Source organism: Cokeromyces recurvatus (assembly GCF_025118155.1).
Source record: "Cokeromyces recurvatus strain NRRL 2243 chromosome Unknown BX663scaffold_7, whole genome shotgun sequence".
NCBI lineage: Eukaryota > Fungi > Mucoromycota > Mucoromycetes > Mucorales > Mucoraceae > Cokeromyces > Cokeromyces recurvatus.
This window is the reverse complement of record NW_026251393.1, coordinates 382,231-406,118: the sequence shown is the minus strand read 5'-3', so window position 1 is coordinate 406,118 and position 23,888 is coordinate 382,231. Positions and strand designations below refer to the sequence as shown.

The following is a 23,888-nucleotide window of genomic DNA, read 5'->3' as shown; positions in this document are numbered from 1 at the left end:
TAACATTTGCCTTTTTTTCTTTTCTTTTTTTTTTTTTTTTTTTCTAAATGTTTCCACAAATCTACTTGTCAAGACAATCACATTTAACTTGTTTTAAAAGAACAACAAAAGTATTCAATTATTTTATAAAAGTAAAAATGTCTAGCGAAACTGAAAAGAAGCCTATTCTTGCTCTTCCTTCTACTGCTGAAGCAACAGTGAAGATGGATGTGAATGATACATATAAGCTGAAAGAGTTAGGCCCAGTGGGTAATAAATAATAATAATCAATTTCTTCTAGTTTGAATTGTGAACTAACCATTGGATAATAGTTATTAATGAGGATGGTTCTATGAGTAGAATTAATAATTGGCATGAAATGGCAGATATCGAAAAAGCCAATGTGAATAGAATTTTATTAAAAAGAAATAGAGAACGCTTAGCAAAACTTAAAGCAGCAGCAGCTGAAACAAAATAAAATAAATCATTTATTTATTGTGCAAACTCTTGACCCAAACTTTTTACTAGATTAACTAATTTTTTGAACTCTTCTTTTTGTTCAGGAGTTGCTTTGACACTTGATTCACCATGACAGCAACCTTCAGGTCCTCCTTTAAAACATAAATGAATAAATTTGTATAGATCTATTTTACTATTTTTTTTTTTTGGCTTTACCATTAGACCATTGAAAGTCATCAGAAAAGAAAGATAAAGAAATATCTTGGCCATAAATATCCTCACTACCCACAGGCTCTTCAGTTGGTAACGTTTGAAGCTTTTGTTTCAAAGTGTCCAAAACATTCGATATTTGTTCACTATACTTTGTTTATGAGTATTATTCATACGCAAATATCAAAAAAAAAAAAAGAAAAAGAAACGTACATAGAAACACCTCCTGATTTTGTATGATAATCAGTTTTAGACTCTGCTTTTAAAGAGGCTTGCATGATACTGGCACCAGTATCATCACCTTTTAAATCAATTATTTGTCTATTATAGTAGTTATAAGTATCTATACATGTATATAAATATATATATATATATTTTCTTTTGTGAATGTATTGAGAAAGAACACTTTACTTGACAGTAGGTCCAGCAAAACCACCTACAATACCTTCACGAAGGACAACCTGAAATGCCATAATTTTGTTATTAATTTATATATTTATTTATATGTATAAAAGAAAAAAAAAAGATATAAAAGAAAAAAAAAAAAAAAGGAAAAATATTAATGTACATGTTTACTAAAAGACTTATTTGCATCATTCGTTGTCTGTACAACAACTGTTTTTTAATTTTTTTTTTGGTCATTTGTCTACTTGAAAAATAAAATAAAAATAATAATTACTATCTGCTATGCGTTTATAGTGGCAATATCTGCTCATTTTTAATATCCAATGTAGTAGTAGTAGTAGTAGTAAATATTCATTTTATTAACCTCTCTCCATAGAGTTAAAAAAAAAAAGAAAAAGAGCTTTTATATACATTTATTAAGGGTCGAGTTGTATTACATAATTTTAGTGCCATGTCGTCCATATTACTTACTACCACAGTATTCTTGGGGGCACAAACAAACAAAAAAAAAACTTCCATTTTTCGCTTTTCTTTTTCTTTTTTTTTTTTCCTATTATTATGTTAAGGTGGGGTATTATTGGTACTGGGAATATTGCTCATACCTTTGCAAGGGCAATACAAGCATCCAAAAGTAATGAGCTTGTAGCTGTTGGAAGTCGTTCAATGGATACGGCTCGAAAATTTGCAGAAGAATTTAATGTCCAATATAGTTTTGGTAGTTATGAAAGTTTATTAGCCTTTGACGGAATTGACATTGTTTACATTTCAACACCTCATCCATACCATTATGAGTTGGCATTAGCATCAGCTAAAGCTAATAAACACATGTTGATTGAAAAACCCATGGCCATCAATGAAATACAAGTGAAAACCATTCTAGAGACGGCTAAAGAACATAATACCTTTGTCATGGAGGCCTATATGTATCGATGTCATCCACAAACGTTAAAACTAGTGGACTTGATTCAATCTGGCGTTATTGGACAAGTTAAATTCATTCGTGCTCATTTTTCTTTTGATGGAAGACCCCTTGGCCCAACTTCAAGACTTTGGAGAAATGAACTTGGAGGAGGTGCTATCATGGATATTGGTGGATGTAAGTTTTTTTTTTTTTTTAATAAGGAGAAGGGAATGATATTCAATTCATGTTATAAATAGATCCATTGTCTTTTGCTCGTTTAATTGCTAAAGTCGCAAATAATAATAATAATAAAAAGAACTACTCAAGATTAGTAAAGAAGATAAAAGCAACAGGTTATATTCAGCCTGATACACAAGTAGATGAATGGTCAAATGCTTCAATTGAGTTTGAGGGAAACATAACCGCTCAATTATTCACAGGTATCTTTGCTGATACAGATTCTAGTGTAGAGGTACTAGGTAGTGAAGGTATGCTAAAGGTAGTTAATCTCTGGAGACCCGACCTTCCACAATTAGGTCCTGTACAAATAGAATATACTGAATATGGAAAGGAAATGAAAATTATACCTGTTGAATTAGAAGAGACAAATCTCTTTGCTTATGAAGCAGATGCAGTTGCAGATGCTATTGCACAAGGTCAACTTGAATGCAAGTATATGAATTGGCAAGATAGTTTAGACCAAGCAAATGCAATGGATGCCTGGAGAAAAGAAATTGGTTTAAAATATAAAGAAGACAACTAAAGAACACTTGTAAAAAAAAAAATAAAAATAAAAATTTATTACTTGTAATATGTTATTAAAGATATACACATGACTATTATCATTAAGCTACACGTTTACCAAATTCCTCACTATATATAATAGGAAAAGAAAAGAAAATAAAGAGAGAGAAAGAGTAAAAGATTAGTATATAAAAATATATGTCAAGTTTCAAGTTAAACTTACTTGTATTCACGCCAAATCTATTATTAAAAAAAAAAAAAAAAAAAAATTAACACACATACATATTCATATACACTTACATATTCAGTGCTTATATGTATACTTACAACAGGAGCAGATGTACAGGGAATAAGCCCTACTTCGGTAACTACTAAAGTAATATACTTGGAAGGGGTAACATCATATAATAAATTGAGTAATCTAAGGTCAGGTTGATCTCTCCATGTAGCCAATACAGCAGAATTATTTGCCTTTTCATCATCTATCCAATGTGTTGATTTTGTATTCACCAAATCGTCAGGATTACCTAATTCATTTAAAACAAAGGAATCGACTTGTGTACGATTAACAAACTTATATGTCTCACAACAAATCATGACAGGAATTTGTTTATCACTTGCAGCCATAGCAATCATTGAACTTCCAATACGAGAATAAACAGCCCCATTATTTAAGAGAGCATGTGCGCCCATGATGACTTTGGTGACTGACTTGAGAGCAATATAAACGCTAGATAATAAATAATAAGAACAATCTATACCAGCATCTACTAATTGACGTAAAAGACGTTTCCCTTCAAATAAAGGACGACTATCGACTACAATCACTTTAAAATCAATGCCCTTTTTCTTTGTTTCTAATAATAAACTTTCTACTACAGATGACTTGGCATAAGTCAAAATAACATCGCCGTCTTGAATCTTTTGTAATCCATTTTGAACAATTAACTTATCAGCCATCGTAATTCTTTCACGAATAAAATGTCCAATACGTTCTATTAATCGTTTACGTGCATCATCATCGCTCAATGGAGGATCCTCCTCTACAATATCTGCCATTTCCTTTTTCAACCAACGAATACATTCACGCATACTTAAAGACATAGGACGAATGCTGAGAAGATATGCAATATGAGGGTCAAGGTGTTTTTGAATGTGTCTCGAGAATGTAGCATCTGAGGGAGGTTTATGATCAGAAATAACCTACATTGAATTTATCAGTCCATGATCCTGATTTTCAAACTAATAGTCTCTATTTATTTACTTATATGTATACCTTTGAAAAAACTTCCAACATAGCTACACAACGAGCATTTGAGCCAACAATCTTATGTTCAGAAAAGTACAAACCAAGTTGAAGGACAGCAGGATGAAGGTCCTTTGTCAAAGCATCATTTGTCTTTGGTGCTTCTAAATGAACTAACCAAGGCACTTGATTTTGTTGATTCTTTGATAACGCCTTCTTTTTATTCGTTTGTCTATTACTGTTCACATCTAAACCACTATTGTCTCCTTGTTGATGATGAGTTGAGGATTTTGCTGAAGCAGCACCAGCACCACCACCAGCAGCAGCAGCAGCTTTTTTAGCTTCTAATTCAGCAGCTTGTTTAGCAGATTTTGGTAATCCAGCTGCGATGCGGTTTGCTTTCTCGAGTCTTTGCTTTTCTTGAAGTGCTCGACGTTCAGCTTTTGTCATTTCCTTTTGAGATTTTTTTGGAAATTCACCATGAGGTTTCGTTGTTGTTGCTGGTGTCGTGTTATTTTCTTTCTTTTTTGTGGTATCTTTTGCTGTTGATTTATTTTCAGAAGTAATACTCTTTCTACGTACAACTGAATTCTTTTTGTTGATATCTTCATTAGCTGAGAGCCAACGATTTTCATAAGATGAACTCATGGGTTGGCCCATATTGGGTGAATTGGTGACACCTTTGGAAGAAGTTCCAATAGGAATTCCAAGTGGCTAAAAAAAAAAAAAGAAACATGTGTTTAATTCATCATTTTTTTTCTTTTATTTTAGAACGAGTTTTATTAAAATACTTACAGAAGATTTTGGTAAATTATGCTCCATTAGGTTATTAGTGTTGAAAAAAAAAAATAAAAGTGTTAACTAGGAATTTTTTTTTTTTTTATAAATACATGTATAAAATTTGAGTACAGCAGCCAATTTATTTAAAGCCACAAAAAGATAAAAAAAAAATCCCTGTGGTTTTTTCTATTCATTTAATTTCCAGTAGTAGCAATGGATGTACTTTATGGAAGAATGCTATTACATTTGTTTTGCCTTGAAATAATTATTTTTTTTTTACTACAATAGTGTCAAGTACTTTAACAAATATTCCTAGTGCTTGTTTTAAATATTCACATGATTCGTCTTATAGTTCCTGCTTATGAACTGACTAAAAATTGTTCTTTTCCTTTGGAAGGATAACTGATAGCTTTAGTCTATTATAATCCATTATGAAATCTAAGTATAGATAGTATGTATGAATATATAAAAATAGATTAGTACAGAATACCTGTCATCTTTGACATAAATAACATCCTTATAAACACCTTAATCTAATATACCTTGTTAATGATAACGTATTTGCTTATGTAAAAAGTCAAAAGGGTACGACGTATCAAAGGAAAATTCCTTCACTTGTTAACACAAACTTGTGTTTTTATTTTCTTCTTGTTAAGCAAATGTCTTTACTTTCAGTAAACTAATTGATATTATTAAATAATAACAAAGAGATAGATTCAGTGTCACGAGAAATATATATATATATATATATAAGAAAGCAATGTTGCCCTTGCTTCCAAAAGATTCACTGTTGTTGTAAAACTTGTTAAGAAAGTCTGTATGTTACATTTCAAATTTTATTATTTTCGACTGTGTGAGATTTTATTTGCTGCTTTAGAATTACTGCTTTTACACTAGCATTAAACTATTCTTGTGATAACATCAACATGATGACAATATATCTAACAACCTTTGTATCTCAACAGGGCTACACTAGCAATAGACATCTCTATTATAATGGATTTGGCTTGTTTCTTTAGAGAGAATTTTATAAAGGAGTTCCCAATGTAAATTATTAAGGTTAATATGCTTTCTCAAATAAGGTTCCTTCTTTTTTTTTTAAGGTTCAATACTACTAGTATTAGGTATGTCACTTTAGACTTAACTATGCTGTCTATATCGTGTTTTGACTCCTTCCTCATTTCTAACAGATTCTTTAGTAAGACCGTCGAAAGAAAGTATCAAAAGTCGAAATATTCAAGTAAAATAGTTATACTTGGAATCTATTCTCAAGTCACCTATTCTTCATTGAATGTAGTTGACTATTTTGTGATTCAATCAAATCCAGTTCATATAGTAGATGGTAGAGGATATATACTTTCAACAAATATTCTTATTTTGTTTCCAACTTACCCCAACTCCTATCTTTTCAAAATTCTTTCTCCTTCCTCCAACGAGCACTCAAATCACTTGATACGCCAAGCCTGCCATTAGAAAAGAAAAAAAAAAAAAAAAAAAAAAAAAAAAAAAAAAAAAAAAAAAAAAAAAACTCTTCGGGGCAGCTCCCCCCTTATATTTGAAATGGGGAGGGAGTTTATAGTTTATATACTAGCAACTCGTCTTGGCGAGTTTAGTGAAATCTGCACTCAATATTTTTGTAATTCTCATAATAAGCAACATATATAAATTCGTGTTGAAAACTATTAACATAACATATAGTAGTGTTCAATATAAAAGATATCATTACTGAAAAAAAAAAAAAATAGAGCGAGTTTTTTTTTTTTTTACGTTGTCGGAGTTATTCAACTTGACTTGTTAAGAGCTACAGGATTTTACTCTAAAAGAAAGAGAGGGGTATGCCCGGCTTAAAGTTTGCCTATCTTTTTATTTTATTTTATTTAACATTTTCTAATCAATCTTGGAATAATAATAATAAAAGAATGAGCTTACGATTACTTGGTACAAAAACAGTCTTACAACAAAAGCCATTAACGGTGTTCAAGTTGCAAGCATCGAGATTCGGTACGATTTCCTTGACGAATTCAATCAGTCATAGTCATACATTAGCCAGTGAAACTACAAGTCGTCCTACATTTCAAATACCCATCTGGCTAGAACCTTTCCTCTGGGCTGCACCAAAGAAGAAGACATCCCATTCAAAGAAACGTATGCGTGCTTCTAATAAAGGATTAAAGCAAAAGGAGAATATAGCAGCTTGTCCTGCATGTGGAAACAATAAGCTTTTACATCATTTATGTGGAAATTGTTATAATGATATTAAAAAGAGGGCAAAGTCAAGACTTACCTTGGATGCTTAAAGTTTATTATAAAAGGAAATGATTCCATTTTGTGTGTGTGTGTGTGTGTGTGTGTGTGTGCGTGCGTGTGTGCGCGTGTGTGTATATATAGTTAACTAATATCATCATCATAATAATAATAAAAAAAAACATGATAAGGGAATAAGCATGTAACATAAAAGGATAGGAATGATATTTTTCTATGTTTTCTAAAGAAATCAGTATTGTAAAATATGTATGCATATATGCATGTACAACTAATAATTTTACTTGTAAGAAACCTAATATAAATGCAACGTATTCATTACTTGGAAAGAAAAAAAGAAACTAATAAATCTCTTTCTAGTCAGTCATATAACAATCATTTGTAGTAACTGTTCTTCTTCTAAATACAGATTTTTATTGAACCCTTTTTTTTTTTTTCAAAAATCAACAATAGGTTACGTAATGATGTCTATGTTTTTTTTTTTTTGTTCCTTTTGTTTCATGCACAGTATGATAATTATTAGCAAATTGCATTTGTTAAAGTCCCTCATGACTTGAATACATATTCTATTTTCTATATTACCCCCTTGTTGAATAAGAGAGCATATATAAATATACAGAATTAATCACTCTTTCCTTTTCCTTTTATACTTTCTTCTTATAAAAATGACTGCTCTTCCAATTCATCATAGTAATAAGGTATATCCAACTAATATAAGAAACCAGCCTGTGTAGTAAATACTGAATCATATAATATAACTTACAGTACATCAAAAACATATTCACTTACTCACCACCTACGCCTTCTACTTCATCCTTCAGTAACAGCAGCGACGAAAATAAAGGTGATGATGGTGAGTAGTATAATATTCAAATTTTTGTTGTTGTTGTTGTTGTTGTTGATCCCATTCATATCAGACCGAGATTTATCCAATGTTGGTTATGGCTCATTTCGGAATAGTACACGTTATTTAGGTAAAGACTGTATTCTATTATGCATAATTATGTCTGTTTATACATCTGAATATACTCTCTTCAAATATAGATTTGATGAATCATGACAAGATAACATCATCAATCGGATCAAACGAAGATGATGAAGGATTATATCTTTTATGGACGCAACAAATATTAAAAGAAAAGGGATTTAATCCTTCTCCATGTCGTCCGGATATAGAAGAAGTCGATGAGTCGTCATCAACAACAAGCAACCATCATGATCAAAGTAGTCTTTCAGACTTTTCTATTTCTTCTATTGAGGATGAAGATGATGACGACGACGATTATATTGCCGAGCAACGTAAACTCTTGCTTTCTTCTCCTTCTTTTCCCCCTTTTTATAGTCAACACAGGCCCTCAACTACTGTTTCTTATTATTCTGTAATGAATAATGATGCAGAAGAAGATGATCAAACACGAGAGAATTCTATTTCTATGTTTTTTAATCGTGTATTTTCCTTTTGTTTTTAAGAAAAATGAAAATAAAACACAAGAGTTGTACATAACTGATGGTACCTACTATCTTTTTTTTTTTTTTTTTTTTAAATGCATGACTATTTGATCTGGTACCTGAGAGTTAGAGAGAAAAGAAAAGAAAAAAAAATCATTTTACTGGATCGAGCTTAATCCCATGACAACTGGGTGTTTTTTTTTTCCGTGTATTCAAGTTTACTAATAACTTTTAAGACCCAGAAAGGAAAAATGCAACAATAACAGCCACCAGCATTCTTAATAACTCTATATTTGTATAAATATGTGTATATCCCTCTTTTTTTTTTTTCTTCCTTTCTCTTTCTTTCTTTCTTTATTATTATAATTATGGGTGCTGAAGTTTCAAAAGAAGTAAAAAAAGTAGAGACATTTGATGAAAAGCGAGCTGAAATGATGGCAGTTATTGAACAAGAGGCGTTAGATAAGAACATATCATTGAGTACAAGTCAAGAAAAGTACTTGAGTCAAGCTATGGCTACCATGGATTTAACTGATCAGCAAGTGAAAGAGCGTTATGCCTCTCTTACCTTTAAGGCACTTGATAAATTTTCAGACCATTTTTGGCAGGATAAGAAAAACCAACTTGCGATGAATGCTCTCATGAACAATGATCCTACTCAAGTTTTAGTTAATCCTCAGTCAACTATTTATAACCGTCATGTCTTTAATGTCAAACTCGACCTTGAAGGTGCTGCTACGAATCAAAAGCAAAGTGGACGTTGTTGGATATTTGCTGGTAAAATACACACATCTATGTAATATGTATACATTTATATATTCATATAAATAGTATTATTATTTTTTTTTTTTTTTGAAAGAGAGATAACTAATATGACTATAATAGGCACAAATGTTCTCCGCTTGGCCGTGATTCGTAAATACAAGTTGAACGATGACTTTGAATTAAGTCAAAATTTCCTTTTTTTCTATGGTTAGTCATCTCGATTAAGAAAAAAAAAAAAAAAAAAAAAAAAAAAAGAGTGAGAAAGGAGAGGAGCTAATAATGATAATTATTATGATTAGATAAACTTGAAAAGGCAAATTGGTTTCTCGAAAATATGATTGATTTAGCTGATGAAGATATTAATGATCGTGTTGTTCAGTATCTTTTGACTTCCCCGGTTGGAGATGGTGGACAATGGCAAATGTTTATCAATTTAGTTGAAAAGTATGGTGTTGTCCCCAAGAGTGTCTATCCAGAGACAGTAGCCTCTTCCTCGTCTTCAAAATTAAATTGGTTAGTCACTGTAAAATTGAGAGAATTTGCTGCTCAAATTCGTAAAGCAGTCGCAGATGGTCTCTCTACTAACTCTATTCGTGTCATCAAAGAAGAAATGATGCAAGATATTTACCGTATCATGGTCATCTATTTAGGTGAACCTCCCCATGATTTTAACTGGGAGGCTGTAGATAAAAATGGCAAATGCATTTCTTTAACTTGCATGACACCAAAGAAATTTATGAAAGAAGTTGTAGACTATCCTGTAAGTTTATTTACTTTGTATGAAAAATTAAAAATCAAAAAAAAAAAAAAAAAAAAAAAAAAAAAGAGAGAAAGAGAGAGAGAGAGAGAGAGAGAGAAGGAGGAGGTGATAACACTTTCATTTATATATGTATATCCATAAATAATAGATTTCTGAAACAATGTCCTTGATTAATGATCCTCGTAATGCTTATTCTCGTGTATATACAGTTGCTCGTCTTGGTAACGTTGTTGATGGTGGTGAAATTAAATATGTGAATACTACGATCAATATAATGAAGAAACTTGCGATTGATGTACTTAAATCAGGAAACCCCGTTTGGTTTGGATGTGATGTTGGTAAGTAATATATATATATATATATATAAAGTATTCTTAATAAATCATGATGCGTATCAATTCTCGATAATAGGACAATTCAGTAATAGAAATGTTGGATCAATGGATACTAGAGTATTTGATTATAAGCTTGCATTTAATGTTGATTTTAATTTGACTAAAGCTCAACGTTTGTTATATGGAGAAAGTGCCATGACTCATGCTATGGTATTCACTGGAGTTCATCTGGATAGCGACAATAATCCAGTTCGTTGGAGAGTTGAAAATAGTTGGTCAGAGTCCTCGGGTGAGAAAGGCTTTTGGATCATGACAGATGAATGGTTCTCTGAATTTGTATATCAAATTGTACTTGAAAAGCGTGTCGTTCCCAAAAAGCTTGTTGACTTGTTGGATGAAAGACCTATTGTTTTACCTGCTTATGATCCAATGGGAGCATTAGCATGTCCTAAATAAATAGAACGACGATTCTACTATTTTATGGAATAGATATATATAAATAAAGAGAGAAAGAGAAAGAAAGAAAAGGTGGGCCTTGAGTTAAAGTAGTCGTCTTTCATTATTGTATTGTTGTTGAGAGAGTATAAAAATGCCTTTGTTTGATACTAAATAGAATTTCCCTCTTGTTATCAAATATCATTTTATTTTATTTTATCTTATTTTATAAATATACAATTATATTACATAATACATCCATTAATCTGATTCTAAATCATCTTCTAACGCACTCACTCTAGGCTCCAATTCATCATTTTGTTCTAATACATATCTACTTGTTAGATGAGGTAAAATAATATCACAAACACGAGGTTCGCGTAATAGATCATCGATAAAACTATCCATATAAGTTAACTTGTAACCATCTAAAACAATATAAATTATTTATCTTTTTTTTTTTTGCGAAACAAAGTAATCTTAACCTTACCACCAGTACGCACACGTAGTTTACGATAATCATTTAATAGTGGTTCAAGATATTGATATATTTCTTTTGATTTCCCAGTTAAACGTAAATAAAATGCACCTAAAGCACGTAAATACCTATGATAATAAATTAAAATAAAATAAAATAAAGTCTTTCACAAAATCAAATACAATACTTGAGATCTTCTTGCTTGATTAATTCAATGATGATCTCCTTTTCAGGTAATAATTGTAATAATTTCAATATTAGACAAATAAATTCTGTAGGCTGTTGATTACCATATAATCCACCTATATACTCAAGCTCAACAGCTCTATCCATAAGTGTTGCAGCTAATTAAATCATTCATGTTTAATCCATCTTTTTTTTCTCTTTAAATTTAAGAAAGTGGGTATACCTGATAAGCCGTAACAATGCTCTTTCCAATAAAGTGATCCTTGAATTCTCTCACGAATAATTTTTTCTATTAAATGAAGAGGATGTCGACCATGAATAGAGACTCCTTCATGAAAATTAGGATTGTCGGCTAATATAAGGATTAGTTATTTAATTATAAAAAGTAGTGTCATTATTTATTTATTTATTTTTACCCATGACCAGTTGAATTGTATTGAGAGAAAAAAAAAAAGAAGACGAGAAAAAAAAAAAAAAAAAAAAAAAAAAAAAAAAAAAAAAAGAGGTTGGGTTATTAAATTGTAGTAGTAATAGTAGCAGTAAGCATATTAACCAATCATAATCGTCTTGAATTTTAATTCGAAAAAAAAAAAATAAAATAAAATAAATAAATAACTTTTTTTAAAGTATTAACTTTATACATATTTAATAAGGGAAATACATATACAGTAAATGACTTGTATATTAAAAATAAAATAATGTAAATGGTAATAATCAATAATATACAATCAAGTAATTATTAGTTTTTCTTTTTCTTTAGAATATTGGGTAATAAATGCATTAAAGGCATATGTTTACGTGGTAATTCAACAACTAAAATAAACAAGCCTAGTTTAGTCTTCTTTGTTTTATATGCAAATGTATTTTATATGTACACATACCAACTTTGTTGCGTTTACGATTCTCCTTACATGATGCACTACAATACCAACGTACAGAATCATTGATTGGATGAATGGTTATCGCGGGTGTATAACAATGTTGATGATATGCACGAGAACAGCCTCCTTCACAAAGAATCAAAGGATTCTCTTCATTTGTTTGTTCTGGAGATTGACATATGATACAAAAGTATTGAACAACTGGACGTAAACGATCTTCTAACTTTTCATTTATAAAAGCTGAAAGATCGAGTCGAGGCAGACGACTTGCAAGACCATAGCCTTTATAATCGCATCCATGTTTACTTTTTAGATGAATAAGTAAATAAATAAATATTTTTCTCGAGAATTAAAATAAAAAACTTACTTGCAGAGTGTTCTTTTACCCCATGGCCCAGGTCTCCAATTAACTCCTTCAGTAGTACCACAATATCTACACCAGTCAATATTGGCCTCTGTTAAATGTTGAAACATGGTCTTCTTATCATATGTTTTCATAATAGGTTCTATCAGCTGATTGCCTACAAAATTTTCTTTTTGATCTAATTCTTCTTTATTTACTGATAAAATTTTCTTTTTATCACCCTCATAATTTTGCTTTTTCTTTTTTTTTAAAACTGTCTTTTGTTGTTGATGATGATTTTTCTTTCGGCGTTTTTGACGTACATCAGCTTGTTCCACCACGTCGTTACTGCTTTTAGTAGTAGTAGTAGTCATCACATCTTTCGTATTGAAAATAGTCAACATATTTGTTATAGACGGTTGTTCTCTATGATGAGAAGAGTATCGTTTACGTTTCTTCAAGGTATTAGTAGAATTAGAATCTATTTTAATTGAAAATTCATCTTGATCCAATAAATCTATATGAATCGTTTCTTCATTCGATGATGTATCAAAACAAGCTGGAGGCAGGTCACAGGCAACATCTGCATGAAAGGCATTAAGAAGTTTTAACCAGTCAAGATCGTTATTAGATGTACTCTTTCGAAGACTTGTTTGTTGGTCTAATGTATCTGTTGTTAGAATAGAGGAAAGATCATCATCCTCTTCTTGGTCATCAGCAAGTAAACTACAAGTAGTAGTAGTAGAAGAAGAAGAGGATGGTGGTAGTAGTGGTGATCTTTCTTCAATAATACCACCTTCAAATAATGGTTCATGATTATATAAGAAAATAGTAGGAGAAGTAACGGGTGATAGACAAGGAGAAGTCAATTTGTCACTATGTTGAGAAGAAGAAGAATGACTACTAAGTGAAGCATTATCATCATGGTCTATAGTAGTAGTAGTAGTAGTAGTAGTAGTAGTAGTAGTAGTAGTATTAGGGTATAATAAAACATCATGATGAGATAAAGTAGGTTGAGCTAAAAAGACATCATCTTTAATAACGTTATGATTCAAAAATAACATAAATTGAAGCGATGATGAATCCAGTGTCGGACCTGTAATCAAATCATGAATTGTTGGCTGTGATTGTAAAACTACTGTTGTTGCTGTTGCTGCTGCTGCTGTTGCTGCTGCTGTTGCTGCTGCAGGGTTATGATTATAATTATAATTATAATTCTTGTGATACGAATCCGGTGACAATTCCCCAATAGGCTTAGGGAACGTATTATAAGACTGATCTAACATCAGTGTATCCCAAAAATTATGAATAGAAGAAAAAGTACCATTAAATGATTGAGAAAGTACAGTAGGATAAAATTCTTCTTTATCGGTCATGATTCGATTCTTTTCTATATGAATATTAAAAAGGGGAAAGGGAATAGGATATGAAACTATAATTATAATAAAGAAAGAGAACGAGAGAGAAGAAGAAGAAGAAGAAGAAGAAAAAAGATAGATAACAAAAAAAGCAAATGATTAAATTCTAAAAAGGTACTTTTTTTTTTTTTTTTTTCCTTGTGCGTGTATAAATATATAACAAAGAGGCTAAAGTGAATAGAAAGAAGTTTGATGCCAATCAGTTTCCGCCACTTCTTATTTCGGACTACGCCCGTGCAGTTATGCATATGTTTCTTCTTGATTATATTTTATTGGTAAATTAGAGCCACACATTCTCTTTATTATCCCTACTACTCACGCCATCTTTTCATGTTAAAATAGCTTACTTCATATTCCGCTACTATTTGTTACTAGTAGTAAATTAATTTGCCCCTTTTCCTTTCCCTTTATCACTACCTACTTTTTTTCTTTTTTTACTTGTATAAATAAAATAGTAATAATTAAAACCTTCTTTTACATCTAATATCTCCACCCCTGTTTATTTTAAGTAGTAATAAGTTTATATTTATAGTTATTTTTTTTTTTATAATAGGTCTGAAACATGCACTTCGGAGTTCATTATTTATTAACAATATTATTCATTTAAAAATAATTTCCTCTATTACTAACGAACTACATACTGCATCTGTACATCCGAACTTTTTTTTTTTTTTTGCCCAACATTAAAGTTACTGAGGCCAACAAGAATGATGATGATACACTATACCCCCGGAGAATTAAATGCATGTATATCTGGAAAATAAAATAAAATAAAATAAAAAAGATACATATTATTAATTAAATGATAGTTATTAAAGAAGAAGAAGATGCAGTAGCAGTAGCAGTAGCAGTAGCAGTAGCAGTAGCAATAGCAACAGCAACAGCAACAGCAACAGCAACAATGAAATTACGTAATAATAATCATCATCATTACTATTATTATGTATTTAAACTGATATAGCAGAGATCAGTTTTATATTGTATTGACACACAAAATTTAAGATTTGGCACAACATTTATTAAATTTTTTTTTTTTTTTTTTTTAAAAAAAAAAAATAAATAAATAAATAAATAAATAAATAAATAAATAAATAAATAAATAAATACTCCTCTATAAAATCTTTATAATGGAAGATGGGGAGTAAGTTCAGTAGTAAAATAGAGAAAAGTAAAGTCAATTTCCAATTAGATATTTACCATCCCTATTTATCGACTGGAAGTCTTTTTCTTTCCTCTCTCTCTCTCTCTCTCTTTCGCTCTCCTTCACTCTCTTTTTCCACCAGAATATAAAACAAGTTTAATTTATAAGACGATTGCTTGTGAAGATTCTCAGTAAGACAAAAGTTTATTTAAAATAAAATAATAATAAAAATAATAAAAAAAGTACATAAAGTAATAAAATAATTCACACTATTATTCAACCGTCATTCTGTCTGTTGGATTATATCCATTATGAGAAGAAGAGATATTGTTCTGCTGCCTATCATCTGAAATATCCGTAATTAATACTTGATCTGAGCTTTCATCATCTTCAATCAAAAGACCATTATGACGACCTCCTAGGCCTCTCCAATCATTGCCTGTAGACCAAGCAAACCCATCTTCATCAAACTCTGCTGTAAGTGCCATACCTTTACCACCAAACATACTTAATAAAACAGGTAATAATATAAGACCATGCAAAGCTCCTAAAACAACAATAGCAAGATCTATATATGTATTTGCATATATAAGAAAAAAAAATGAGAGATTTTTCCCTTGTATACTTATAAACTCTTTTTTTTCTTTCTTTCTTTCTTTTTGAAACTTACACATTCTAAAATAATAGACTTCAAATATTTTGGACCGAGTGAACGCTAAAACGATAATACCAGCAAACTTCGTTAATGTAATACCACAGAATACCTAATCAAATTTCATTGTCATATTAACATGCATTTGTCTTCACTTCTATGAATGAAAAAAAAAAAAAAAAAAAAAAAAGCTTACAGAGCTACCAACATCAATCATACTTTTGCCTGCCCTTTCTTCTTGATTACCATTCGCCACCATAAATCCACGAGCAATATGACAACAAAATTCAACACTGATACCTACACAAATCACAAGATTGACAAGACTAACGGCATTTAAACTTACATCCCATAACGTCATCACACCAACAACATCTATAAGAATCATGATAACAACAGACATAACAATAAACCCACATCGTAGACTTCCTAATAAGGCACTTGTGACTATAAAGATGGTAAAGATGGCTAATCCTAATATCTCAAAGGCCATGGGCACAAGATAGGTATACTGTTCAAAGAAGATATAAAAGATAGAGTATGGATAAATCTCGATATCTAACTCTTGGCTCAACTCTTTTGAAATACGTCTTGCTGAATCATAGGCTGCTATATAATCTTCTTGTTTATGCAAAGGTGTATGAAAGGTACGGAAATAAGAGGCATCAATCGTGATATTCTGATGGTTAGCAACAATCGAATCTCCATAGCCTGCTTTACCACCTAAAGGACAATCTTCATCTGGTGTCATATGGATCCAAAGATCATAAAGATCTAAAAAGTGTTTACCCTCTGGGAATGAAGTCATACTAATATCCCAGTCTGGGCTACAATCAGTACATTCATCTTCGTCATCCCAGACATCGCATAGTTCCCATCTATCACTACTGTCGAGTCTCCGTTGAGATTGTAATAACTTGTTAAAGGATTGTTTCTTAAGTCGACAACAGGTGGTGGCTGGATTAAGCCAGTTCATAAAGTCATCCACCCATACACTTGTAGGCTCTCCGATATAGGATATATTGGATCGTTTACGTTCTTGCTCAAGCACATTGGCTAAAGATCGTTCATGACAAGACGGAAATCTACCACAAATCTTCTTCTGTATCGATCTCTCGGTTATATTTGCATCCTTTACAACAAAATAAACTGGAGGACCCACATTAAAATAGGTATCCATATCGTTAAAGTACGGTACTAGATATGAATCAGAAGGTAAAGCAATACGTTGATCAAGTCCCATCGGTAATTGAGGTGCTAACGATAATCCAATGGTAAATAATCCAAGGAAAGCAAAGCAAATAACATAGCGAACTTTATGATTAAGAATAGTGGGAACAAAACAAGATTTTACAATGGATTGTAAAAAACTATCTTTCTCTACAACTTCAGGCGCCTTGATTTGAATACAAGGAACACAATCAATACGGTTATTCTATATAACAGATAAAATGAGCTATTCATTAGTAACAACTTCTTTACAATAAAAAAAATAAATAAATAAATAAAAGAGAGAGAAAGAAAGAAAGAAAGATTTCATTACTTGTGCTCTATATGCATCTAATACTAGACATGAAACAAAACAGGTGACTTGGAGTATAAAATCGACGAAAACAGCCATAGATGCTACAGCAGCAAAACTACTGACAGCAGGCATAGTGACTAATATCCCTAAGCCAAAAGCTATAGTTTCACTAAGTGAACTCAATAAAATACTAGGACCCATCTTCCCCAAGGTCTTTGCAGCACGTTCTTCAATGGATTCATCTTGCCCTAACTCAACACGTCTTTCATATTCGTGACATAGAATAAAGATATTATCGACACCGACAGCAAGGACTAGGAATGGAATCACTTCCGCAATAATTAAAGTGATTTTGTTACCTGTCAAAGAAAATAGGCCAACCGCACTTGACACTGAAAAGATAACGATCAAGATACCTGCAATACCCAGACTAAACTTTGAATCAATCAAAAGACGACGTGGATTGAATGATGAAATACGGCCCAATGCAAGCGATGCATAGATAAACATCACTATATAACTAATTATCACTGTGCCTGCATCTGTATTGCTGGATTTATTTAATTCTTTCTCCAGGGAACTCTCTGTTGAATAACTGATTCGAACGTCTTCCCATTCAGAACGATCATTTAAATTTAATAAAATTTTTTCTAAAAGGGTCCTCTCCCATTGTTCAGATCGATCCGTTTTGTTTGTGTCTAGTGAATTTGTCAAAACAAAGGTAACTACAAATGCTCTTGCTGAAACATAATCGTTTTCTTGATAACCACCTAGAATCATTTCAGGTTTTAAAGGCTGTTGAAATTCGGGTAAACAAAGTGATGGTTGAGTCGTACATTCTTCTAAAGTCTCCTTCCAAGTAGTTGGATCAAATTCATCCATTTCTCCTTTCCAATACCCTGTGACAGACTGAACAATGCATGCGTCTCCATTAGGATGAAAGCAAACATCTTGTAATGTGTCATTATAGATATTTGATTTCATCGCTCTTATCTCATTTTCCAATTTAAAAAGGCTTTCAAGGTGTTCAGCAGAGGCGATAGGTTCATCATTTTTACTAACAAAGAAAAGCTGAGTTGTACGATAGAAGGGTGTAAAACTCGCATCAAAATGATTCTTTTGAGCCAATGCTGTCGAAGAAGGAGATACCCACAAGTGAATAGGGTTACGTTCGATTGCAAAACGTGACCACCCTAAGGAGCATAGCATGACAAACAGAAGAGATGACATAATGACCAGCCAGGGATAACGAGCACAGAAGAGGCCTTGATAATAAAACCAGTTCTGTAAACGAGAATTAAGCCAGTATCTGCGGGGTGTGTAATCAGGATCCAATAAACTTTCCTCATGATCGTTATCTTGTAATTCATCTTCGTCATCTGTAAGTGATACTCGTTCATAAAGGAGTCCTCGTTTACGATCTAAATTAATTCCCAAATAGGTCTGTAGCCATAGACCTAATCTTTTATTCCTTGCTACTAGCAAAGTGATACCTAAAGCGAATATACTTGAGTAAGTTATTAACATGGCAAAGCTCCAGCAACGTAATATGCCAATACGGCATTCTGGTATTTCTCCAGGAGCAGGTGGTAAGACAGGACAAACAGCTTGACAGTCAACACAGGCACAACGATAAGCAGGGTCAGAATCATTACAGGATTTACCATCTGCATCATAACGTAGGATACCATTATTTGGAACGGTGTTTAAAGAAGGAAAGTCTATTTGAAAGGGACTTCCTAGCATAGGACGCTTCATGCCCATATAAGATACCATCGCATGCCAATCTTTAGCTCCGCCACCAATAAAATCCATGGCAAAACCATTAGAGGATCCAAACTTTATATCTTTACAACTATCATAAAACTGAGAACCAAAATGATCACCAACCCAATAGTCAGCACCCGTTACTGTCCAAGTCTCTGCTGCTTCAGTACCAGGTTTAACGGAGGTAATATTTACAAAAGTAGACTGGTCAGGTGAACAAGTGAAAGAGCACCAAAATTGTAAAAAATTACTCCAACAAGCAGGACAAGAGGAAATGATTGTCTCTGCTCTTTTCACTTGATTGACAAGATCATTCAACTGAGATTCATCACAACATACAGGGCCTGCTATATAATCAGTTCCACAGGTGTCAACAAGTAATTTTCGAAATTCTGAGTTATCAGGTAAAACAGCAGGTTCATTGCTAACACATGGTAATGCAGAAAATCCTTCATAACCGCATTGACCACGCATGGCACAAACACCTTTTTTATGAACGGGTGTTATTGGTTCAGCTTGACTGAAATAGTTTATTGTAATAGACCATATTACTAAATATGATATTAGTAACGAATTTTTTAGCATTAAGAGATAGAAAGAGAAAAAAAAAAAAAAGAAAAAAAAAGAAAAGTGTCCTTATTAATTTGAAATATGTAATAATGCATATTATTCTTCTTTCATTAACAAATTGTCGTCGCTTTTTTAAAAATATACTTTCTATTTTTCCATTTTTGGCTTATCGTTTTTTGCTCAAAGTAAACTAACTACTACTATATAAATACATCAGCTAGTTGAGTGTACAACCTATACTATTCCAAAGCTGTTCAACAATGTACAGAGTATAAATGCAAAATAACCTTGTGAGTATAAAATATATAAAAGAATGGGAAAAATGAAAATAATAGGATTCATAGAGTGTAACAAGAAGGGTCAGGAAGATATAATATATAGTGTGATGTCAAATCTAGAGAATATTTTTTTTTTTTTTTTTCGCAGGAGTAGCAATAAAATGCTGTAATGAAGAAAGGTAAATACATCGTCAATAATCTCTCTATTGTTCATGTTAACTAAATGTGTTGTTTTATATTACTATTCAATTATTTTTCATTATTAATAGTCGTATTTCTTTTTTTTTTAGAGTACTTGAAATAATAGTAATTTTCCTGATTTTAAAATACTACTGATTTATATACGCATGAAGTATTTAAGTTTTTTTGTAATTATTTGATTCAGCTAATATAAGCTAAATACACAGATGAAAAAAAAAAAAAAAAAAAAAAAAAAAAAAGTTGTATGTTAAATATTCGGTCCGAACAGAAGAATATGCGGATCGGACAATCAAAAAAAAATAGCAAGCTCTTCTGCTTCATACTAGCGCTTCTGGCATACATGAATGGAATCCTGCTAGAGACAGTATAATCCTTCTTTTTCCAAAACCATAGGTGAGTGATTCTAACATAAGACAGAGGGATAGAAATGAAATTATTGATGATGGATAATTTAGATGGGAAATTTTGGATGATTTTACTTACCAATTCTTCTTTTACGCAATTGAACATGTCAATGTAGATTTTCAAAATGGCTCAACGTCTCACCTATAGACGCCGCTGTTCTTACAACACTCGCTCTAACCGTGTTAGAGCTGTTAAGACTCCTGGTAAGAGATTGTTAATATTACAGTAATGCATAGTTGAAATATTAAAAAAAAAACAAAATACAACATTATAGGTGGAAAGCTTGTATTCCAATATCAAAAGAAGCCTGTTAAGGCTCCTCGTTGTGGTGATTGTGGTGAAACTCTCGCTGGTGTAAGTTGAATAAAGAAAAAAAAAGAAGAAGAGGAAATAAAAAAAAATAGTTAGAACAAATTATTGATTTTTAAGAATCTTTGATTATATATTTATATATATTATAGATCAAAGCTCTCCGTCCTCGTGAATTCGCTACCGTCTCCAAGACTCAAAAGCATGTTAGCCGTGCCTATGGTGGTTCTCGCTGTGGTCAATGTGTTAGAAATCGTATTGTCCGTGCTTTCTTGATTGAAGAACAAAAGATTGTCAAGAGAGTCCTTAAAGCTCAAAAATAAATTTAACAGCCTTATTTTTTGATCCTTTTTCTTTTTTAGTAATTCATTGATTAACAATGCAGTTGAATCAAAAAGAATAAAAAAAAAGAAATATGCAGCTTTTTTTTTTCTCTTTATTATTTGTAATATGTACATAAAAAAAAATATAATTAAATTTTTTGACGTTTACCAGATTTTGAATTATCTAATGCGCCTTTACGTTTCACAGAAGCAACAAGTTGTTGAAGAGATGAATTAGATTTACCATTTTCTTTTGTTGATGTCGATGCATCGTTGTTTGATTTCTTTTCTTTTTTCCATTCGTCCTTTTCTTTGTTACTTTCTCGCATTTTTTCTTGTCTGACGCTCAATAGTTTCTGCATGTTCTTGGTCTTCTTAAATTGAGGATTAGTAGGATCAATAGCAAACTGATGAGATTCTTGAACAGCAGCAAAACGTGGATCATTAACATCAATTTCGAAATCATCTTCAGTTGTATCTGCAGCTTTCTTTCCCTTTTTACCCTTCTTCTTCTTTTCGAGCTTCTCTCGTTTAAGGATTTCCTTCATATCAAAGCCTTCACTCTTACCATCATCTCCCATAAGAAGCTCAAGTTCAGCTCTTTCACGAGCTTTGGCTTCACGCTCTTCTTTTGATGCTCTCTTCTTCTTACTATTCTTTGACTCCTTCTTTTTCTTATTAACAAATCCTTCTTGCTCCATTTCTGTCATGGCTTCTTTAAAGAATGGATCATTTTTAGTATCTTCATCAAGTTCAGCTAAAAAAAAATAAATAAATAAAGCTTAGTTAACAGAACATAAATACAAATAGTATTCTTTTACATTCACTATCTTCTTCTTTGTTTGTTGTTGCCAATGCTTGCTTAGCGGCCTTTTTAGCTTTTTTCTTTTCTTTTTGTTTACGCAAATATGTTTCAATCGTTGTTTCTTCCTTTTGCTCTTCTTTATTATTAACAAGAGCACCAGCTGCTTCACTCAAACCAGGAGTGAAAGTAATCTCCATATCACCTTCTTCTTCGTCACTTTCAATTTTATCCTCATAAGCTGATGGTTCTTTTCCTTCCCCATTAAGTAATTTTCTATATTTTTCACGAAGAGCATCGAGATCCTCATCTTCATCTTCCTCTTCATCAGTAGAGGCAAGATATGCACTAAAATCAAGTTCTTTAAGATCTTCCTGAGTAAATTCTCGGCGAGTTATTTGATATCGATTAATGTCATCTTCATCCCATGTTAAACTAACTTTAGTACGTTGAAGAGCCTAAATAAATAAATAAATGAGAATAGTTCAAAAATAAATAATGTCTACATTATTTTACATCAGTTGTAAATTGAGAAGGAACATAGCCTTCAGGTGCATCTGTAGCAATATCCTTTGGTTCATCATCAAAAGTCATATCATCGGGTATATAACGTAAATCAAAGAAATTGGCACTACTCTCATATTCAGTATTATCACATGACTTATAAATAACCTTAGCAGTTTGGGGACTATCACATTCGATAACAGCATAATAATATTTAAGTCTTTCTAATTGATATTTACGCAAAGCTTCTTGATCAAAATCCTGTCCATCTCCTTCTTCTAATTGATTTTTAATAATAGTTTCTTCTGTAATTTCTTCTTCATCATCATCATCATCGCTATCACTACTACTTTCATTCTTTTTTTTGAAAATCTCTTTTGGTGGACCTTGAGTTTCTTCTAATGCTAAACGTTCCTTACCAAATTCAGAAGGATAAATAGTCACCTTCTTGATGATACCAGTATCAGGTTTGAATGTACTTAAAACCTTAAAGATATCAACTGCTTTAATTTTATCCCAATCCATGTTGACTAAAGCTAAACGATTTGTTTCTTCACCTTCAGGAATATGTTGAATATGGTCTATTTCATCATCATTTTCCTCTTCGTCTTCAACTTCAGAATCACTTTCATCTGTATCTTCATCAGAAGATGAAAAATCACCTCTACCACGCATGCGATCGTACTGACGTGATGGAAGTCCTATTCCGATGTGTTCGTCCTCTTCATCTGTAGACTCTTCATCCTTTAAATTCTCTTCATCTTCAGCAATTTCTTTTTCAAGTTGCTCCAAAGATTTTTCTTCTGTCTCATCTTCGCCTTCATCATCATCTTCCTCAAGTCGATAAAATCGTTTCAACTCTTTTTCTGCAGTACTTTGTTGTATACGACGACCATATCGATCAACTCGAGGAGCACTGCTAAAATCAGATGAAGTCATCATACTAGCAAAACGCTTATCGATGGGAACTTTCATGTCCTTCTTTTTAGGTCTCAAGAATCGAGGATCATTATGTACACTAGCAAAACGAGGATCATTTGTGACAGGTGCCTTAGGTCTTGTTTTGTCAAAATTTTTTTTATCTTTAGGAGCCATAATTTAGTTCTATTTTGAATAATAATAGAAAAATAATAATAAAAAAAAAAAAAAAAAAGTTTATTAAGGCACGTTATTGTTTCTTCTGGACCTAAAATGAAATAAAGTCACTATAAGCCACAATATGATATATTACAAAATCGGAAGATTCACACTAAGCAAACATAAATCTATTAAGGTTTATGAAAAAAATAAGACAGTAGCATAAGAAGATCACACATTTTATGCCAGTTCTTTATTTAAATCTGTATTGAACTCTCTAATAACATAACATAAAATG

At 31.7% G+C, this 23,888-nt stretch overlaps 12 protein-coding genes across 12 annotated transcripts; 6 read left to right on the top strand and 6 right to left on the bottom strand.

The window, feature by feature from the left end:
* Positions 1-30: 30 nt before the first annotated feature.
* BX663DRAFT_503079 (uncharacterized protein) lies at positions 31-1,173 on the bottom strand. The gene is made up of 5 exons (XM_051526711.1): positions 1,060-1,173; positions 862-969; positions 655-794; positions 312-590; positions 31-249 (listed from the first exon to the last, which is right to left on the bottom strand). The coding sequence occupies exons 1-4, from the start codon at positions 1,119-1,121 to the stop codon at positions 472-474; spliced, it is 429 nt and encodes a 142-aa protein (XP_051384633.1). The 5' UTR covers positions 1,122-1,173; the 3' UTR covers positions 31-249; positions 312-471.
* Positions 138-457, top strand: BX663DRAFT_430962 (uncharacterized protein; the record flags this gene model as incomplete). The annotated part of the gene is made up of 2 exons (XM_051522837.1): positions 138-249; positions 312-457. 2 exons carry the CDS (start codon positions 138-140, stop codon positions 455-457), a joined length of 258 nt encoding a protein of 85 aa, XP_051384634.1.
* Positions 1,174-1,602: 429 nt separating the features above from the next.
* Positions 1,603-2,725, top strand: BX663DRAFT_535550 (uncharacterized protein). Its single transcript, XM_051530602.1, has 2 exons — positions 1,603-2,149; positions 2,212-2,725. The coding sequence occupies exons 1-2, from the start codon at positions 1,612-1,614 to the stop codon at positions 2,715-2,717; spliced, it is 1,044 nt and encodes a 347-aa protein (XP_051384632.1). The 5' UTR covers positions 1,603-1,611; the 3' UTR covers positions 2,718-2,725.
* A 192-nt stretch (positions 2,726-2,917) lies between these two features.
* Positions 2,918-4,766, bottom strand: BX663DRAFT_530160 (uncharacterized protein; the record flags this gene model as incomplete). The annotated part of the gene is made up of 4 exons (XM_051530299.1): positions 2,918-2,938; positions 3,026-3,901; positions 3,975-4,658; positions 4,740-4,766. The coding sequence occupies 4 exons, from the start codon at positions 4,764-4,766 to the stop codon at positions 2,918-2,920; spliced, it is 1,608 nt and encodes a 535-aa protein (XP_051384631.1).
* Positions 4,767-6,594: 1,828 nt separating this feature from the next.
* On the top strand, positions 6,595-7,122 carry BX663DRAFT_503074 (uncharacterized protein). Its single transcript, XM_051526710.1, has one exon. The coding sequence runs from the start codon at positions 6,644-6,646 to the stop codon at positions 7,019-7,021; it is 378 nt and encodes a 125-aa protein (XP_051384630.1). The 5' UTR covers positions 6,595-6,643; the 3' UTR covers positions 7,022-7,122.
* Positions 7,123-7,453: 331 nt separating this feature from the next.
* On the top strand, positions 7,454-8,436 carry BX663DRAFT_503072 (uncharacterized protein). The gene has a single exon (XM_051526709.1). It carries the CDS (start codon positions 7,834-7,836, stop codon positions 8,044-8,046), a length of 213 nt encoding a protein of 70 aa, XP_051384629.1. The 5' UTR covers positions 7,454-7,833; the 3' UTR covers positions 8,047-8,436.
* A 520-nt stretch (positions 8,437-8,956) lies between these two features.
* Positions 8,957-10,751, top strand: BX663DRAFT_431528 (peptidase C1B, bleomycin hydrolase; the record flags this gene model as incomplete). The annotated part of the gene is made up of 5 exons (XM_051522875.1): positions 8,957-9,212; positions 9,321-9,407; positions 9,500-9,960; positions 10,109-10,298; positions 10,372-10,751. The coding sequence occupies 5 exons, from the start codon at positions 8,957-8,959 to the stop codon at positions 10,749-10,751; spliced, it is 1,374 nt and encodes a 457-aa protein (XP_051384628.1).
* A 71-nt stretch (positions 10,752-10,822) lies between these two features.
* Positions 10,823-11,845, bottom strand: BX663DRAFT_503065 (Pre-mRNA-splicing factor 38). Its single transcript, XM_051526708.1, has 6 exons — positions 11,811-11,845; positions 11,618-11,746; positions 11,396-11,552; positions 11,221-11,336; positions 10,980-11,158; positions 10,823-10,900 (listed from the first exon to the last, which is right to left on the bottom strand). Exons 1-5 carry the CDS (start codon positions 11,812-11,814, stop codon positions 10,992-10,994), a joined length of 573 nt encoding a protein of 190 aa, XP_051384627.1. The 5' UTR covers positions 11,815-11,845; the 3' UTR covers positions 10,823-10,900; positions 10,980-10,991.
* Positions 11,846-12,010: 165 nt separating this feature from the next.
* Positions 12,011-13,864, bottom strand: BX663DRAFT_503063 (uncharacterized protein). The gene is made up of 3 exons (XM_051526707.1): positions 12,643-13,864; positions 12,276-12,580; positions 12,011-12,207 (listed from the first exon to the last, which is right to left on the bottom strand). Exons 1-3 carry the CDS (start codon positions 13,680-13,682, stop codon positions 12,134-12,136), a joined length of 1,419 nt encoding a protein of 472 aa, XP_051384626.1. The 5' UTR covers positions 13,683-13,864; the 3' UTR covers positions 12,011-12,133.
* A 1,340-nt stretch (positions 13,865-15,204) lies between these two features.
* BX663DRAFT_503059 (patched family-domain-containing protein) lies at positions 15,205-19,745 on the bottom strand. Its single transcript, XM_051526706.1, has 5 exons — positions 17,373-19,745; positions 16,021-17,264; positions 15,865-15,924; positions 15,497-15,697; positions 15,205-15,368 (listed from the first exon to the last, which is right to left on the bottom strand). Exons 1-4 carry the CDS (start codon positions 19,704-19,706, stop codon positions 15,670-15,672), a joined length of 3,666 nt encoding a protein of 1,221 aa, XP_051384625.1. The 5' UTR covers positions 19,707-19,745; the 3' UTR covers positions 15,205-15,368; positions 15,497-15,669.
* Positions 19,746-20,684: 939 nt separating this feature from the next.
* BX663DRAFT_503054 (60S ribosomal protein L34-B) lies at positions 20,685-21,323 on the top strand. Its single transcript, XM_051526705.1, has 3 exons — positions 20,685-20,778; positions 20,850-20,929; positions 21,037-21,323. The coding sequence occupies exons 1-3, from the start codon at positions 20,700-20,702 to the stop codon at positions 21,205-21,207; spliced, it is 330 nt and encodes a 109-aa protein (XP_051384624.1). The 5' UTR covers positions 20,685-20,699; the 3' UTR covers positions 21,208-21,323.
* A 33-nt stretch (positions 21,324-21,356) lies between these two features.
* On the bottom strand, positions 21,357-23,608 carry BX663DRAFT_550295 (uncharacterized protein; the record flags this gene model as incomplete). The annotated part of the gene is made up of 3 exons (XM_051531205.1): positions 21,357-21,964; positions 22,029-22,467; positions 22,526-23,608. 3 exons carry the CDS (start codon positions 23,606-23,608, stop codon positions 21,357-21,359), a joined length of 2,130 nt encoding a protein of 709 aa, XP_051384623.1.
* Positions 23,609-23,888: the final 280 nt, after the last annotated feature.